Source organism: Nycticebus coucang, chromosome 16 (genome assembly GCF_027406575.1).
Source record: "Nycticebus coucang isolate mNycCou1 chromosome 16, mNycCou1.pri, whole genome shotgun sequence".
NCBI classification, from domain to species: domain Eukaryota; kingdom Metazoa; phylum Chordata; class Mammalia; order Primates; family Lorisidae; genus Nycticebus; species Nycticebus coucang.
The window spans coordinates 79,085,316-79,104,293 of NC_069795.1; the positions used below are offsets into that span (position 1 = coordinate 79,085,316).

The 18,978-nt window shown below is 36.8% G+C and overlaps 1 protein-coding gene and 1 non-coding gene across 6 annotated transcripts in view; one reads left to right on the top strand and one right to left on the bottom strand.

Annotated features, from left to right (window-relative positions):
• ATP13A3 (ATPase 13A3) overlaps positions 1-18,978 on the top strand; it is a 107,342-nt gene that overhangs the window by 62,528 nt on the left and 25,836 nt on the right. For all 5 annotated transcript variants that reach the window (XM_053565156.1, XM_053565160.1, XM_053565157.1 and 2 more), the window contains 14 exons: positions 782-932; positions 5,381-5,497; positions 6,304-6,321; positions 6,414-6,567; positions 6,660-6,780; positions 9,318-9,442; positions 11,205-11,380; positions 11,786-11,908; positions 11,986-12,065; positions 12,681-12,723; positions 12,814-12,923; positions 13,221-13,317; positions 14,212-14,284; positions 18,667-18,844. In XM_053565156.1, coding sequence (XP_053421131.1) covers positions 782-932; positions 5,381-5,497; positions 6,304-6,321; positions 6,414-6,567; positions 6,660-6,780; positions 9,318-9,442; positions 11,205-11,380; positions 11,786-11,908; positions 11,986-12,065; positions 12,681-12,723; positions 12,814-12,923; positions 13,221-13,317; positions 14,212-14,284; positions 18,667-18,844 — 1,566 coding nt within the window. The remainder of the gene's footprint in view (positions 1-781; positions 933-5,380; positions 5,498-6,303; positions 6,322-6,413; positions 6,568-6,659; positions 6,781-9,317; positions 9,443-11,204; positions 11,381-11,785; positions 11,909-11,985; positions 12,066-12,680; positions 12,724-12,813; positions 12,924-13,220; positions 13,318-14,211; positions 14,285-18,666; positions 18,845-18,978) is intronic.
• On the bottom strand, positions 1,061-1,164 carry LOC128568310 (small nucleolar RNA U13). The gene has a single exon (XR_008375116.1). It is a non-coding gene; the product is annotated as a small nucleolar RNA U13 (small nucleolar RNA).

Here is an 18,978-nt window from a genome sequence, read left to right on the forward strand (position 1 = left end):
TCCTGCCTCTGCCTCACAAGTAGCTGGGACTACAGGCGCCCACCACAACACCGGCTATTTTTTCGTTGCAACTGTTATTATTGTTTGGCAGGCCCGGGCTGGATTCAAACTCGCCAGCTCAGGTGTATGTGGCTGGCGCCTTAGCCGTTTGAGCCACAGGCACTGAGCCCTTGAACAAGATTTTAACCACCCTGGTTTCAGTTTTTTCATCTATAATGGGATAATGAAACACCTTCCTATATAGTATGATGACAAGTCAATATATGTAAAGTTCTTAGAATAATGCCTGGTGCATAGGAAATACTGTGTTGCTATCTGTTTTCTTGAACTTGACGAGAAAAGAGACAAACTTGTTCTTAGTTATTATGCCTTTGAGTCTGGGGGGTAAATTTTTTTCTAGTCTACTCTTTCTCCAAGGGTATGTTAGCTCTTCAAGAGCACTGGCATCTTGGGTTAGAGGGATTCTCTCAGTACCCACTCCCTGCTTTGTGTAGGGCCAGGACATGATTTTTTGTTCCTTTGTGAGCATTATTAAACCCTAATTCCTTAGAGTACTGAGATGGCCTTCTCTCTTCTCCCCTAACATAGCATCTTTTCAAGTCCATACCTCTCTGGTTTTCCTTTTCCTTGTTCTTGGCCCTTGAAAATTTCTCTTTCTTATAAGTTCAGTTTTGGATTAAAAACTTTTTTGTTTTTAATTATAAAACCTAAAGAAGCCATATAGAAGATTGTCTTTAGCCTTGGGAATTTATGAAACTAATTCATTTTATTTTCTGTTTAGATTTCTTTTACCAGAAGAAAATATTTGCAATGAGATGTTGGTAAAATCCCGGTTTGTTGCTTGTATGGCTACTTGTCATTCGCTAACAAAGATCGAAGGGGTGCTTTCTGGTGATCCACTTGATTTGAAAATGTTTGAAGCAATTGGATGGGTAAGTTTGTTATTTTAAAGTATGAGCAACTTTAGGAAAATATATTAAAAGTTAAATTACCTCACCCTCATGAAAGTATTATGTCTGCTGACACATTTTTTTTGTTTTTGTTTATTAACTCTTTTTCACATTAGACGGGTAATGTGCCAACACCCTAACAACGTTTGAGAGAGTCACATCTCACACATGTGCGTGAACACTCAGTCATGACACTTAGGAACTACAAAAGGATCTGCTGGCTGTTTTGATGACAGTCTGTCTTCTATTGCACAAGGAACTAACTGTAATTTCTTAAAGCTACATCACTAGAGAAATATTAAGAATTATGTTAAAAGTATCTATTAGTTCATTTAAATACCTTTAATAGAGGTTGACCAACTCAGGGCCCTGGTTTATGTTTATAGGATAAAGCAGAGATCAGCAAGCAATGTGGGGCAGTAGCCCAGAAGTCAGTAAGTTGACCTTGAGTCTCATAAGCAAAAAAGTATGATCATGATGTCTTCAGTGCTCTTTTCTACCCATTGTCTATTTTCTGTTTTTTTGAGATAGAGTCTCACTATGTTGCCCTTGGTAGAGTGCTGTGGCTTGAGCTTAAGTGCTTCTCTTGCCGTTGCCTCCCAAGTAGCTGGGACTACAGGTGCCTGTCACAATGCCTGGCTATTTTTTTGTTGCAGTTGTTCAGCTGGCCCGGGCTGGGTTTGAACCCACCACCCTCAGTGTATGTGGCTGGCACCATAACCACTGTGCTATGGGCGCCGAGCCCCTATTGTCTATTTTCTCTTGTTCTCCCTCCTCCCCCCATTATTGTTTATAACTTTCTTTTCTATGTTTTCCATTGGTAATTTTAATTTCTGAGTGCTTCCTTATGTTTTCTGGTTATTATCACTTTACAATGTTCAGTTCTTTTTTTTTTTTTTTTTTGAGACAGAGTCTCACTTTGTCACCTTTGGTAGAGTGCCGTGGTGTCGCAGCTCACAGCAGCCTCAAACTCTTGGGCGTAAGCAATTCTCTTGCCTCAGCCTCACAAGTAGTTGGGACTATAGGTGCCTGCCACAGCACCTGACTATTTTTTTGGTTGTCGTTGTCTTTGTTGTTTGGCCGACCCGGGCTGCATTTGAACCTGCCATTCAGTTCTTTTATAGATGCAATGATAGTTAATTTTTAGAGTCCCCGTCTGGCTTCTGAATTATTTTTCTTTGGGGTCAATTTCTTTTTCTCCTTCCTGTGCTTGGTGTGTCTTCTTCATGCTTTTGATTTTTATTATACATTTGGGTGATGCTTTCCTATTCAAGAATGAAGGCCTGTTTGATAATTCTGAATAGTTGCACTGAAGTCTTTATCCTTCATAGTCCATAGGTATATTAGTCTGTTTTATGAGAAGGTGACAGGGGACTTGCTGTGTGTCGAGGGTGGGGTCTCAACAGGGTCTCCCAAATGTTTTAGTTTCAGAGGAACAGTTGCAGAGTTAGTTCACTTAACTTTCCTCACCCACTCTCCCCAGACTTGCACAGTGGAGTTTTTTACACTGGAACGCTAACCCTCATGTTAGCAGCCTTTACTCCTTTCACACGGAGAATTCGTATCTCTAGAGAACACTCTCTGACTTTTGTTTTGTTTACCTGTGCTATTCTGGCTGATAAGAAATATTTCTGTCTCTCCTGATATTTTCCTCTGTGTTTATTGTAGGATAGTGTTTCCTTCACAGTTGTGTCAATGATTGTGTTTCAGTTTGCCCTTTGGCTCCATATTTGAAATTCCCTTTCTCTGCTTTGCTTTCTGTTTACTTTTACAGGATTTCTTCTTTCTCTGTCTCCGTTTTGTTAACATTTTGAAAGTGAAGAGGTGGGTGATGCAGAAATGCTATCTTCTGGAAGCCTACAATAAATATTCTTGAAATTTAATTCCTGAAAGGAGGCCCTTTTTCATTAGTAGAGAGAAAAGCAAAATTGACTGAGTTATCTTTGTTCTCTAAAATTTTTCTCCAGCTTTTTAGCAGATTTAGTAGTCAGCGTTTGTGGATTTTTTTTTTTTTTTTTTAAGACTCTCAAGCTGTCACTCTGAGTAGAGTGCCATGGTGTCACAGCTCACAGCAACTTCCAACTCTTGGGCTCAAGCAATCGTCTTGCCTCAGTTTTTCTGTTTTTAATAGAGACAGAGTCTTGCTTTTTGCTCAGGCTGGTCTCAAACTCATGAGCTCAAGCAATCCACCTGCCTTAGCCTCCCAGAGTGCTAATATTACAGGCATGAGCTGCGCCTGGCCTGTGTTTGTGGATCTTTTAAGAAATTGGTTAAAGAAATAAATTTGTATAATGGCATATTTTATTGTTCATGAGATGCTTTGATGCTTGATCTTATCAGATCTTATTTATCAGTGGAATAGTTTCACATAACTAGTCACAACTGCTACCCAGTGTGATCGATGTCATATAATAGATGCATCTCAATATTAGAGATGTGAAAATGTGAAAAAAGAATGCATTTTAGAATTGTATAAAATTGGCTAATTGTTCATAGTTCTCCCTATCATTTTCTAATTTCTCTAGTTCTGTAGTCAATTTATTGTTTCTATTGTATGTGTTTAATATAGGTTTTTGTTTGAATTTTTCTCACCCCCCAAATGTTTTTGAAGTAAATTTCAAAGAGTTGGATAGTATGTGAAGGTCATTAAAAAGATTTGAGACAGATTGTGTCATGGTCCATTATTTCACTTCTAAGAAATATAGTCAACAGTAGCATCCTTTCTGATTAACCTGTGCAAGTTTCAACTTGCTTGGCTTGTCAGTGTTGCTGGGAAGGCCTCATTTATTTGTTTCTGTCCATGTGGCACTCATGTTGGTGTCAGCTATAGAGCTGGGAAGAGAGCACTTTCGCAAGATGATTTTCTGTGATTTTAAAAGTGGGTTAAACAATTCTCAAAGCCTTGAGCATTTGCAACAGGGACCTTCCTCCTTCCTGTGCAGCGATTTTTCTGTAGTTTCAAGAATTTAGAAGAGGCCAAACTTTATTGAAAGATGAGAGGAATGGGCATCCCATGACAGAAGTGACTGAGGAAAACATTTCCGCTGTGGGAAAAAATGGTTTGCAAAAACCATGGAATGACATTTAAGGACACTGAAGCAGCACTAAAGATTAGATTACTGGCAGTGTCCAAAATTCTGCACAGTTGTCTTTGAGTCAAGAAAATTTCATCCCAGTGGGTGCCTCACACTTTGACAGATGAGCAAAAGCAAATCCATGTTGAACGATATGAAGAAATGCTGTTCACATTGATGAACAGAGGCAAGTCAAGATGCGTTTCTGACATATTATTGGTGATGAAACCTGGATTTACCAGTCTGATTCAGAGAAAAGGCGTCAGTTGACTGTGGATTTTTTTCCCCATGAAAATTCACCAACAAAAGAGAAGAGGCCCTGAAGTGTCAGAAAGAAAATGGTAGGAATTTTCTTTTTTTTTTTTTTCTGTTTTTGTTTTTTTTAATGGTGGGAATTTTCTTCTCTGAAAGCAGTCATGTCCGTGTTCCTGTGGAGGAATGAAGAACTGTTTCTACTTAGTGGTACATAATAGTATGTCTACCAAAAATGTTTAGGAAGCTTCAAGTACAGTGACCAAGGACAAGACTGGGGGACTGTCTTGCGCCATGACAATCATCCACCCACACAGCCAACATCACCATTCAGTTGCTGGAGTTCAGAGGTTAAACTTAAGACTCATCCACTCATCCTCAGGTGATTATTTTCTGTTCCCTATAGTAAAAAATCGAATGTGTGGCAGAAGATGCTCCAGACCTGAAGAAGCAGTTCACGCCTATGAAAGTGAGCTTACACTTGAAGAAAATAAGTGGAAAGAGTGTTTTCAAAAATGGTTTACAAGAATGCAAAAGTGCATATTATGTCATGGCAATTATATTGAAAAAGTATAGTAATCGAAGTAATTTTACGTTTCTTAAATTTTGCATATCTCAAAACTTTTGTAGCATCTCTCATGGTAGCTTAACCAGAAGTGTTCAAGCTGAAACTCTAAACTCACATTTTTTCACTTTAGCCTGATCTCAACCCCCTGGTTCTACTAACCATGCTTTATCCTCCTGTACTCTTGAATTCTCTCCTGTTAGCAGAAAGGCATCCATAGATGATTAGACTGAGAGTTTTTAGAACTGCTGTAATCTTCTGGGTTTTTTTCCAGAGCTAGTGTCTAAATCCAACAGCTTGTTGGAATGAAGTGAGAGAAGTTTGTCTCTATTTCTTTCTTCTGGTTGTAACGTCTAATGTCTCTCCTTTTCCCTGGGTTGCTAGTCATCCAACCAGCTTTATGGTAATCTAGAAGTGCTCATTTGTTCCGTGGACAGAATTATTTTTTAATTCACTGAAAATGGCCATAACGTTGCATTCGAATGTGAAACAAGTGAGTTGAATTTTGTGAAGCAAGGCATCAAATATTTTCCTTTCAGATTCTGGAAGAAGCAACTGAAGAAGAAACAGCACTTCATAATCGAATTATGCCCACCGTGGTTCGTCCTCCCAAACAACTGCTTCCTGAATCTACACCTGCAGGAGACCAAGAAATGGTACAAAATCACTTAAGCTGGATAATACTGCTGTTGCTTACTTTAATTCTTATTTTGAAATGTTACTAGAAGAGGAAGTCACATGAGCTTTCTTTAACTCATATGTGGATATGAATATTTTAACTGCATTGATCAATAATTACACCTCTGGCGTATTGCAGGCATTCTTTGTAAAAATGTTGAGATTTGGGTGGCACCTGTGGCTCAGTGAGTAGGGCGCTGGCCCCATATACCAAGGGTGGCGGGTTCAAACCCAGCCCCAGCTGTACTGCAACCAAAAAATAGCCGGGCGTTGTGGTGGGCGCCTGTAGTCTCAGCTGCTCGGGAGGCTGAGGCAGGAGAATCGCGAAAGCCCAAGAGCTGGAGGTTGCTGTGAGTCCTGTGACATCAGGGCACTCTACCAAGGGTGGTAAAGTGAGACTCTGTCTCTACAAAAAAAAAAAAAAAAGTTGAGATTTAATTCTTAGTACCCCCAATTTTTTTCTTATGTAATATCTTGTGATCAGTTCTTTTCAATAGCATCTAAATTCCCAGAATTTAATAAGAATGGTTTATTTTTAGGTAGATTTTAAAAATATCTATTTTCCTTGTTTTATTTTAGTACTAGTATTTTCAGGATAGCAAATTTATTTTCAGGATAGAGTATTTAAAAATATTTAAGAACATAACTTTTTAAAAATGTGAGGTAGAATAGCCTGACTTGTTTTTTTCCAGATAAGCTGAGCAGATGCTTAGTAAAGTTTTTCTAACTTGAAAATATTAATAGACTTAATCTGTATTATTTCTTTATTCTTGCTTTTTTTTAGGAGCTGTTTGAACTTCCAGTAAGTGAAGAATGTTTACTTGTTACATGAGTACATTTATTTTTATTCTGAAAGAATAATAAAGGCTTTGTGCATCTTTTGAAATTATATAGGCTATTTATGAGATAGGAATTGTTCGCCAGTTCCCATTTTCTTCTGCTTTGCAACGTATGAGTGTGGTTGCAAGGGTGCTAGGGGATAAGAAAATGGATGCCTACATGAAAGGAGCTCCTGAAGTCATTGCCAGTCTTTGTAAACCTGAAACAGGTAAGGAAATAACTGCTTTGCATAAGATCCTGGTATTTGCATAAGCTTGTATTAGCAGTTATAACAATGAAATTTACTTTTTCTTTTAAAAGTTCCTGTTGACTTTGAAAAAGTTTTGGAAGATTTCACTAAACAGGGCTTCCGTGTGATAGCTCTTGCACACAGAAAATTGGAATCAAAATTGACATGGCATAAAGTACAAAATGTTAGCAGGTGAGACTGATGAGCAGCTTTGCTATGGTTTTTCCTGTATGCATCATTTATATTTATATAAGTCATGCACAATAACTTGCACCCAGATAGGCATGCATTAAATATTTATTGAATGTATGCAAATATAAAAATATAGTATCGTTTTAGGTGATATGGTAAGAATACATTTTTTCCACTAATTTCCTTTCTTTGTATATTGACTATTTACCTGCGTCTGCTTATATTATTATACATTGTTTTTCCTTAGAACTCTTTGGAACTATTTTTAATTCATTAGTTAAATATTATTGAGTGTCTACTGTGTGACAGGCACATTCTAGGAATAGTAAATATAATTGTACAGAAGTTTATTTTCTCTAACTGACGTCTTCACTTTTGCCCAGTCGTTGGACCCAAGTACTAGTTTGGTCAGAGTGTCATGAGTTACAGCAGCCACTCTTCTCCCACCCAGCTTCTCTCCAGATCTCCTCAGTCCCCAAGCAAATGGTATTTCCAGTGTCACCTTACCATTCATATATAAATACAGGCCTCACATTCCAGGTTGTCATTTCTACTGTCACTTATATAGAGCACCTGAGATCATTGCCAGTCTTTGAGGATAGCATTTTCATTTAGAGAATTACAATGTTATACTTCACATTTTATACCAGAAAGGAATATACATTATTGTCCTGCTAATTTTGCCTATTTGGAGGTGGTGGTCATTATACTCAGAATGTTTAGAAATAAAAAGACCTCTGTCCAGTTGATATGAATATATGATATCTCTTAATTCCTCCAAAGGGCATGTTAGTCTCTTCTGTATAACTTCACCTTTTGCCATTTTCCCTTTTTAAGAGTCACTGAATTCCTATAGTTCATAGCCTGTCATGTTCAGACATTCTTCTTATCTTTGGATAGGCTGTTCCTTCTGTCCAGAATATACTATCTCTTGCTGTCAACTTTCGTCTCTCTCTTTTCCCTTCTTTTTCATCTTTCAGCTGAAACCACCTCTGTGCTTGCATTCTACCCTGTGGGAATGAGCTTTTAGCATGTTTCTTAGCTTCAGTCTTCATATCTAATTTATTGGTGTATTCATTAATTAGAGGGAAAAACTTCCATGAGCTATATTCTTCATAGGAGAGTTAAGAAACCAACTGAAGACAGAAACTTATGCCTTATAAAGGAAAATGGCTCTGCACTTTTGACATAGTAGTATCACACTGGGGAAACTTTGTGCTTTGAAATGCAGTTTTGTGTTTCAAGGCTTTTTTTCTCCTATTACTACCATCAATATTATATATATATTGATTTTTCTCAATGTTTCTTTGATATTTTTACCACCCATTATGATATATTACTTACTTCATAGATGTTTAGGTTTCATAGGTGTGCAATTTAAGCACTTTCTGTAGAATTTTTGTATGGAAAAATCACTTGGGGCCCGGTGCGGTGGCTTGCACCTGTAATCCAGCACTTTGGGAGGCTGAGATAGGCAGATTGCTTGAGCTCAGGAGACCAGCTTGAGCAAGAGTGAGACCCCATCTGCAAAAATAACCAGGCATTGTGGCAGGTGCCTGTAGTCCCAGCAGCTCGGGAGGCTGAGACCAGAGAATCACTTGAGACAAGGATTTTGAGATTTCTGTGAGCCATGACACCACCGCACTGTACTGAGGGCAACATAGTGAGATTCTGTCTCAAAAAATCACTTTGGGGAAAAAAAATCACTTGGTTATTGCGAGTCTGAAATTCTGGTCCCTCTCCTCAAGCCCCCTTTTCCCATTAAAAAAATAGTTGTTATAATTTTCTAAGGTGAGATTTTGTGAATGCAGCCGTATCACTGAACAGACTTTATTATCAGATAGATACATGTATTATTTTGTGTATATCTCTGATTTGCACGTCTGTGTTGGCATAAAATGGTCTTGAGTAGAGATCATGCCTTTTCATCTTTGACCTGCCAGTGACTAACATAGTGCTTGGTATATTGTGGATACTTATTTGAAGAATAGTATCTTGATAATTATATTAATTACTAAAATTTTCAAAGACCCATCTCTGGGTCCTGAGTAGATCTCATTGTACTACTAACGATTCTTGTATCACATCCAGCATCCAGATTTATTTTATAGAATTGATCAAAGGCTTGATAATGAATTCACTAAACCCCTATCAAATGTGCTTGTTTGTTCCTTTTAACATTTAACTTAGGGTCTGTTATAGGGGGATAATAAAGAATAAATATATGCTTATACATTTTGAATAGAATATAAGATGAATATTCTTTAGTAGTAGTGTTTTACAAAGGTACATATTTCCAAATGATTTTTATATTTCATACTTCAAAGGTCAAAATTTAATTTGAAAAATGTTTTTTGGGAATTGCTTTTTCAGATTAAACTTTTGTGAAATATTGAACTCATAAATGCACATATGGTTTATTCAGCGTAGGAAATGTTTCCATTTATAATTTATAGATTTTTTAATTGCTGTATCAGCACAAAGGGAACAATAATTCTCTTGACTAAGCCATTATGTTAAAACTTCTTTCTCTGCAGAGAAACCATTGAAAACAACATGGATTTTATGGGATTAATTGTAATGCAGAACAAATTAAAGCAAGAAACCCCTGCAGTACTTGAAGATTTGCATAAAGCCAACATTCGCACTGTCATGGTCACAGGTTAGACTTTATAAAAGAACACAGAAAAAAATTGAGCATGACTTTTAGAGTTCAGGTTATATATTATTGAAGAATGATCAGTTAGTTACAAAAGCATATTATATAGTGGCTTTGTCCTAAGTTGTCTGATTTTAGCTCCAGGTATTTTCGTAAGGTATGAGGTAACTTCACAGTATTCTTTTTGAGGTCTAGCAAGTTGTATTTATAGAAAGTATAGTAAAATAGTAAAAGGTACACTATACTTTCTGTTGTCTCTTTTATTCATATATTTCTTATAGCACTACTATACCTTTTTGGGGGGTTAATTAATTGTAGATTTGCTTTCTCTGCAAGCATATAAGATTCTTGACCGTTAGGTGTATTCATTTTGGGCCCTCTATCATTTTTAGAGCTACTAAGTGCATAGAAAACGATTAATAAATATTTGTTAAAATAGACATTTTATATGTAAAGTAATGTATTTTATCCTAACTTAAATTCATAATAGTGGAAAAAAGCCCTTTTTTGTTTTGTTTTTTGACGAGTACATCTGAATGATTCTTCTGGTATTACTAGTTGATAATATTAGATAACTCTTATTCTTTAGCTGTGTAAAATTATGGTAGCTTTGGGGTTTTTTTCCTTAGGTAATAATCAGATTTAAGATATTGACTTTATGGCACTTAACGTGTTCGGTAAAACTTATATGGGAGAAGGCTGTATACATTTTTATTTATTTATTTATTTATTTATTTATTTATTTATTTATTTATTTATGTATTTTTTTAGAGACAGTGTCACTTTATCACCCTCAGTAGAGTGCTGTGGCATCACAGCTCACAACAACCTCCAAGTCCTGGGCTTAGGTGATTCTCTTGCCTTAGCCTTCTGAATAGCTGGGACTACAGGCACCTGCCACAACACCTGGCTATTTTTGTTGTTGTTGTAGTTTGGCTGCTCCCCCCCACCACCACCACCATTTTTATGTTTTAAACTTCTGAGATCCATCTAATAGCATACTTATTGCAAGATAGTTCAAGGTGACGGAGTCCATTAGGATCCCAATAATTATTAGTTCTGAAGTCTCATTGATCAAAGCACTTTTCATTACTTCTTCCTTTTTCTTTGCCAGAACATGTCTTTGTGTCTCAAGGGTCACAGGAAGATGCCCTTGGAAAGAGTGTGTGAGAGTTTGAAAAAGAAATACCATGGTTCTGGTAGCAGTGGGATCCCTAAATCCTTATCTGCTTCTCTCCTGTAATATCTTGCCTTTGCATCTCTTCAGTTTTCTTTCTCAAGAATGAGAAGTTATCTCTCTTGCTTCGTGTCGTTATATCTGTTCTCATTATCTTTCTTGTTTGTTTTGTGATCTTGCTTTTGTAATTCATCCTTTTCTACGATACTGTGCTATAGAGTTTTTGCACAGACTACCAGTCCCTCACTTCTAGGTTCTCTCAGCCAATATTTATTGAGCACCTATTCTGTATGTAGCACTGTGTCATATTATGTGGGTACAAAGAGTGCATGACTAGAAAAGATTGAAAATTGTATTTGGCTTTAAAAATTGTGTGTGAGAATGTTTTGTCTACTTAGCATATACATAATTGGATTATTTGAAGTATGCCCAGATTTTGCTATTTTTAGATTCTAAGGGTAAAGACCATAAATTATACTTCTGCTTAGTTCAGTCACCGGGACTGTAGTAGATTCTCAGTAAGCATTTGTTTGATACATTTATGTTTCCATTTTAATTTTAATGCCTTATAATATTTTGCAAAATTAGGTGACAACATGTTGACTGCTGTCTCTGTGGCTAGAGACTGTGGGATGATTCTACCTCAGGATAAGGTTATTATTGCTGAAGCATTACCTCCAAAGGATGGGAAAGTTGCCAAGATAAACTGGCATTATGCAGACTCCCTAACACTGTGCAGTAATTCATCAGCAATTAACTCGGAGGTAATGTAATTAATTCTTCACTTTGAAGCTTGCTTGTTTGCATTTAGTCTGAAAAACTAAAATGTAGCTTAAAACACAATAAAACAAAAACTAAATGAAAATGGAAGCCTGAACTAACTCATCAGATTATGATTCATTAGGACTTGGATAGACCCAGGGATCTCAATGTGTAAATCTTGATATTTAGCCAAAATTGAGAACCATAGTCTAAGAATCCCAAATATTTCTCCAGTTTTTAAAATAATTAGTGATAATTAATGCTGGTGGTTCATAATAGTTCATGAATCATTTCAAATTGAAGTTGATATTTAATACTCTTTAAGTTTGGAACAAACATATTTAACATAGAATTGTGTTGCTTGGTTTGGATGCCTAAATACTGTTCTGAATGTCTTATATACCCAGGCCATTCCAATTAAATTGGTCCACGATAGCTTAGAGGATCTTCAGGTAACTCGTTACCATTTTGCAATGAATGGAAAGTCGTTTTCTGTGATACTGGAGCATTTTCAAGACCTTGTTCCTAAGGTAAATGATTTGGATTTATATGTGTGTTCACATGACTACACTGTGAGAACGTATTAAAAAAAAATTTTTTTTTCCAGTTGATGTTGCATGGCACTGTGTTTGCTCGTATGGCACCTGATCAGAAGACACAATTGGTAGAAGCATTGCAAAATGTTGAGTATGTATTGGTGGATTTTTGTTTTTGTTTTGAAGAATTAGTTTCATTTTCAATCCCAGAAAAGTGATATTTTGTACATGTATATGATTGTCAACTATAAGGTAGGTGAAAACTTTTAAGTGCCTCTTGAAAAGAAGTTTATGTGGGCTTGTTTACTTTTCTAAAGCTTAATATCTATCATTTTTTCTCTAAGTAATAGCTATGAGAAGTTCATTCATTCATTCAGGAACTCTATCTTGATAAAAAATGACCACATAGTTCTAGTAAACAGTTACACTTCAGGTTCTAGAGGGTGAACTCTTTCCTGGTAACTTCAAAAGTAAGTATACCAAAGACTATATAAACACAAGCGCTTTGTGCTAAAGATTAGGAAATTAAGACACCAAAATGATTTGCCTATACTGTGACAGAAATAAGACACTAATCCAAGTATTTTTCACTTGTAAGCTTGTGCTGTTTGCAGAGTAACGTGCCTGTGGTTATTGTAATGAAAGATTCATTAGTTTTGTGAAGGAAATCATAGTCTGTTAGCTCTGTATAATACGAAATCTTAATAAGTTAAATGTCATGTATTTACAGAATTAATTAAATTCTTAAAATTGTTTTGTTTCCTAGCTATTTTGTTGGAATGTGTGGTGATGGTGCAAATGATTGTGGTGTAAGTATAGTTTTTGCAATTTACTTTAGTAGTTCTTTTTCTAGTCTAATCATATTCACAATACTTAACTAGTTTTCTTGAAATTGTTAGGCTTTAAAGAGAGCACATGGAGGCATTTCCTTATCAGAGCTTGAGGCTTCAGTGGCATCTCCCTTTACCTCTAAAACTCCTAGTATTTCCTGTGTGCCAAACCTTATCAGGTAATACAAATTGAAAATTTTTATCTCTTTGTATCTTGCTTTTATAATATAGAGGGGAAAATTATCAGAAAAAGTAATGTGAATTTGTTTTAGTGGTATATTAGCACATGTAAACTGTAACTTACTAATAGCTGATTGCTACTCATTTCTTCCAGTTCTGCTTTGGCTGGCTTCTTTTGGTGGATAAGCAATTTGTTATAGCTATGGAATGTTGATGTTCTTCTGCCAAGATGTAATTGTGGTTTGGAGGAAGAGTTTAAAATGCTTTTATTCACATATCTACATTTCTTCTCGCAGGGAAGGCCGTGCTGCTTTAATAACTTCCTTCTGTGTGTTTAAATTTATGGCACTATACAGCATTATCCAGTACTTCAGTGTTACTCTTTTGTATTCCGTGAGTATTAACATTGTGCACTGGGGCGGCACTTGATATTAAGATAATTAAATTAAGATATTGGGCATATATGTTTGATTTTGAATGCATCCATTGAAATGGAAGTTATATAAGTTGTATCTGTAAATTTACCTTCAGTATACTGTAGTTTGAGTAGTAGATCAAACATCTCACTAATCTGGAATGGCTTTTTTTGTAAGGCTGAAGCCTTGTGAATAAATGATGATTGTATTCTTTTCTGCCTTTAGTATATAGATTGGACATCTTTCTCAAAACACTCAAAATGTCACGCTGTGGCGTATTTCAGAATTGTAGTTAGCTTTGCCATACATTTATAGGAGACTGCCAGAATAAAAAAAAAGGTGTTTCAGCAATAGTTTGTAGACTGTGCATTTAGAAGAAGATCTCAACAGTGTTGTTCATGGGTACTCTTTGGGATTTTACAATTAAAGTGTTCTCATTATAGATTTTTCTCTAAATGGACATTGGTGGCATCCCAAAGAATCTTTGTGAAACTATCCCTTTTTACCATTAGTAGAAAGTATCAGAAAGAATGGTATTATATGTTAAGGGATTTTCAAGATGATAATCAACAAGCTCAGGTATTCTGAATAAATTATTTGTTTTTGGTTTTTTTTTTTTTTTTTTGCCAGAAAACTGTTTAAAGGTTTTTTTGGAATGAATTTTAAGGAAGTGCCATTTATACTAATGTATTAAATTAAATGTTTAACTATATGCTATGTTCAATAGATTTCAAAGGCAAATGCATTCTAATTAAGCAGGTCCATGTGTCATTTTGAAGTTACAATTGGGATAGTTAAAAACGAAAACCTAGGGACAGTGCTGTAAAAATAGTACCTGAAAACTAATTATGTTTTAAAATTACTTCTATAGATCTTAAGTAACCTAGGAGACTTCCAGTTTCTCTTCATTGATCTGGCAATCATTTTGGTAGTGGTATTTACAAGTGAGTAATTTGCTTTGTTACTGATTTTCAAGTTTATGAAATTCTGATGTGACGATTAAACTTTGGTAAATTTACATTGACAGTTGTAACAGCTCATATTTTCTGGATTCCCTGTAAATTTATTCTTATTACCAGTTCATATTTTTCTCTACTTGGTTTATTGTTCTGTCTATATTTGAGAATAAATATTGAGTCATTGGCCCTTTGCCTCTGATAATTTTGTGTATATTTTGTAAATGCAAAGCCATTCTCTTAACAGTTAATCAAATCAGAAAATTTAACATTTATACAATATTATCTTATCCGGAGTTTCCAGGTTTTGTCATTTGTTCCAATAATGTCCTGTTTTTTTTTTTTTGGTTTTCTTTTTTGAGACAGAGCCTCAAGCTGTAGCCTCTAGGTAGAGTACTGTAGCATCACAGCTCACAGCAACCTCCAACTCTTGGGCTTAAATGATTCTCTTGCCTCAACCTCCCAAGTAGCTGGGACCATAGGCACCCGCCACAACGCCCAGCTGTTTTTTGGTTGTAGTTGTCGTCGTTATTTTGGCAGGCCCGGGCTGGATTCGAACCCGCCAGCTCTGGTGTATGTGGCTGCCACCTTAGCCGCTTGAGCTACAGTCACTGAGCCAATATCCTTTATTTTTTATATGTATTTTCCCCCTGGTCTCCTAGAGTAGATGCAGGATAATCTAGGTATACAAATTTCATTTAGTTACCATGTCTCTTTAGTCTTTTTGAATTTGGAACAATCCCTTACTTATCTTTTTTGGGGGGCATCTTGACGTTAACATTTATGAATCAGTATAGGCCAGTGAATATGGATTTTTCTGACTTATTAAAGTTAGGCTGTGGATTTTTGGTGGGACTGTCACGGAAGGGATAGTGTGTTCTCCTAGGTGCATCATAAGGAGGCACAAGATGTTGGTTTGTAGTATTGGGGTCATTAACATCAAAATAATGATAATGGGATATGACCCAAGAATAAAAAAAAATTCACATATCCTTCTATAAATAAATAAATAACAGAGGAAGGAGAGCTCTTATAATAAAATGCTAACCGTACGTATAGAAGGAATATTAAACTGAGACTGTGGTGACCCCCTGGTCTTCCTGACATGCGAGGCAGCTAATCTTTGCTGTGGAAGCTGGCTCTGCACTGCGGGTTGCTTAGCAGCATCTCTGGCCCCCGTCCTACTAGATGCCAGCAACACTTCCAGATTGTGATAACCCAAAATAGCTCCAGACATTGCCAAATGTTCCCCTGGGGTGCACAATCATTTCTGCTTGAGAACTACATAGTTAGACAGTCTTTAGTAGATGATAAAAGTAGTGAATGAAAGCCTGATAAGCTGTGTTTTTACATTGTCTCAAAGTATCTTTTACAAGTTAGGGGCGGCGCCTGTGGCTCAGTCGGTAAGGCGCCGGCCCCACATACCGAGGGTGGCGGGTTCAAACCCGGCCCCGGCTGAACTGCAACCAAAAAATAGCTGGGCATGGTGGCGGGCTCCTGTCGTCCCAGCTACTTGGGAGGCTGAGGCAAGAGAATCGCTTAAGCCCAGGAGTTGGAAGTTGCTGTGAGCTGTGTGATGCCATGGCACTCTACCCGAAGGGCATAAAGTGACACTCTGTCTCGACAAAAAAAAAAAAAAAAAAAATACAAGTTATTAATTACAAAGGAAAAATAGAAAACTTTACAGTGGAAAACGTGGAGGACACCACCTTAATAGTGATTGAAGCCTTTTTCTTGTAATGTTTCTGCTGTTTATATTGCTTCAAACTGTTAACTGTCTTCCTCAGAGGAAGAAATTATGTATTTTAAGTGTTTTTTGTCACGTGGATGAATTGTACAGTGCTGAAGAGAGGAATTTTAATGTACCTGTCACCAGACTGGTGTACTTTATACCCAGTAGGTAACTTGATCTCTCACCCATCTCCCACCCTTCTCTTGTCTTTGTTTCCAGGGTTCATTATACATTTTATGTGCTTATACAACCATTATTTAGCTCCCACTTTTAAATGAGATACTTGTTTTTCCATTCCTGAGATACTTTACTTGGGATAATGGCTTCCAGTTCCATCCAGGTTGCTGCAAAAGACATTTTATTCCTTTTAACTGCTGATTAGTACTCTGTGAGGGGTGGTGTGTGCGTACGTACGTATGTACATATATATATATGCGTGTGTGTATACATATATATACATGCACATACCACATTTTCTTTATTTACTTATTAGTTGATGGGCAGTTAGGTTGATTCCGTATCTTTGCAATTGTGAATTGTGCTATAAAATATGTATTATTTTAACTGTAGCCTTCCAGTTAGAGATTCAGATAATAATAGTTAAATATATAAGGGTTGTAATTTTGCAGTTTTTTTTTTTTTTTTTAAGAGACAAGAGTTTTACTTTGTCACCCTCGGTAGAGTGCTGTGGCATCACAGCTGACAGCAACCTCCAACTCCTGGGCTTAGGTGATTCTCTTCCCTCAGCCTCCCGAGTAGCTAGGACTACAGGCACCCGCCACAGTGCCCGGCTATTAATTTTGCAGTTTTTGTGCTTGTATTTAGTATTATTTTTATTTGTACTACTCTTTTCTCTGAATTTTTATAGGAAAAAAAGGCCTAAATTATTTACTTTTACAGATTATTTAAATGTATGATAATCTGGGTTTGGGGGATTTTTTATTTTTATTTATTTTTTAATTATTGAGGATTCATTAAGGGTCAGAGAGCCAGGTTACACTGATTGCATTTGTTAGGCAAAGTCCCTCTTATAATTGTGTCCCACCTCCACTGTGATTTCCCCCACTCCCTCCCTCCTTCCCTTGTCCACTCCCCAACTCCCCCATTCTCCACCATGTACCAGGTCATTAGTTGCCCTCATATCAGAATTGCGTACATAGGATTCTTGCTTCTCCATTCTAGTGATGCTTTACTGAGAAGACTATGTTTCAGCTCCATCCAGGTTAATATGAAAGACGTAAAGTCTCAATGAGACAGAGTCTCATTATGTCACCCTCAGTAGAGTGCCCTCGTGTCACAGTTCACAACAACCTCAAACTCTTGGGCTGAAACGATTCTCTTGCCTCAGCCTCCCAGGTAGCTGGGACTATAGGTGCCCGACACAACGCCCGGCTATTCTTTTGTTGCTGTAGCTGTCGGGTTCTAACCCACCAGCCTCAGTGTATGTGGCCAGTGCCATAATCACTGTGGTAAGGGCACCAAGCCAGGCTATTTTTGTTGTTGTCGTCGTTTAGCTGGCCGGGGCTGGGTTTGAACCCACCAGCCTTGGTGTATGTGGCTGGCACCCTACCCACTGAGCTATGGGCGCAAACTCAAGTCTCATTCTTTTTTAGTGGCTAAATAGTATTCCATGGTATACATATACCACAGCTTGTTAATCCATTCCTAGGTTGCTGGGCATTTAGGCTGTTTCCACATTTTGGCGATTGTAAATTGAGCTGCAATAAATAGTCCAGTGCATGTGTCCTCATGATAAAAGGATTTTTTTCCTTCTGGGTAGATGCCCAGTAATGGGATTATAGGATCAAATAGGAGGTCTAGTTTGAGTGCTTTGAGGATTCTGTAGTCCCACCAGCAGTGTAAAAGAGTTCCCTTCTCTTCACATCCACGCCGGCCTGCAGTTTTGAGATTTTGTGATGTGGGCCATTCTTACTGGAGTTAGGTGATATCTTAGGGTGGTTTTGATTTGCATTTCTCTAATAATTAGTGATAATGAGCATTTTTTTCATGTTAGCCAATCATCTATCTTCTTTAGAGAGGGTTCTATACATCTCTCTTGCCCATTGATATAAGGGATTGTTGACCTTTTTAATGTTGATTAATTTGAGTTATTTGTAGATCCTGTTAGCAAGCTTTTGTCCAGTTCACAATATGCAAAATCTTTTCCCATTCTGAAGGTTGTCTCCTCAGCTATGCAGAAGCTATTTAATTAAGTCCCATTTGTTTATTTTTGTTGTTGCAGTTGCCTCTGAAGTCTTCTTTATAAAGTCTTTTCCCAGTCTGATAACTTCAAGTGTTTTTCCCTTACTTTATTTGAGGATTTTTATTGTTTCATGCCTTAGATTTAGATCTTGTATCCATCTTGAATCAATTTTAGCAAGTGGAGAAAGGTGTGGGTCTGGTTTCAGTCTTTTATGGTTATCCAGTTCTCCCAGCACCATTTATTGAATAGGTATTCTTTCCCCCAGTGTATGTTCTTGTTTGGTTTATCAAAGATTAGGTGGCTATAAGATGTTAATTTCATTTTCTATTCAGACAAAAACAATTTTTTTAAGCTCCTAAATGAATTTGATTATGTCTTTTATAGATTACAAATTAATTCAGATACAAACCTTTCCTCTTTTTCTTTTCAATGTAGTGAGTTTAAATCCTGCCTGGAAGGAACTCGTGGCACAAAGACCACCTTCAGGCCTCATATCTGGGGCCCTTCTCTTCTCTGTTTTGTCTCAGATTATCATCTGCATTGGATTTCAATCTTTGGGATTTTTTTGGGTCAAACAGCAACCTTGGTATGAAGTGTGGCATCCACAATCAGAGTAAGTTGGTCAATCTGTGTAAAAATCTGTAAAATGTGTATAACACTTATGATATAAAAAGGACTCTAGAAATTTATGTAAAAGTTTGTGTGTAGATTGATTGAAACACTTAAATAGTTTGTCTTGGATTTGCC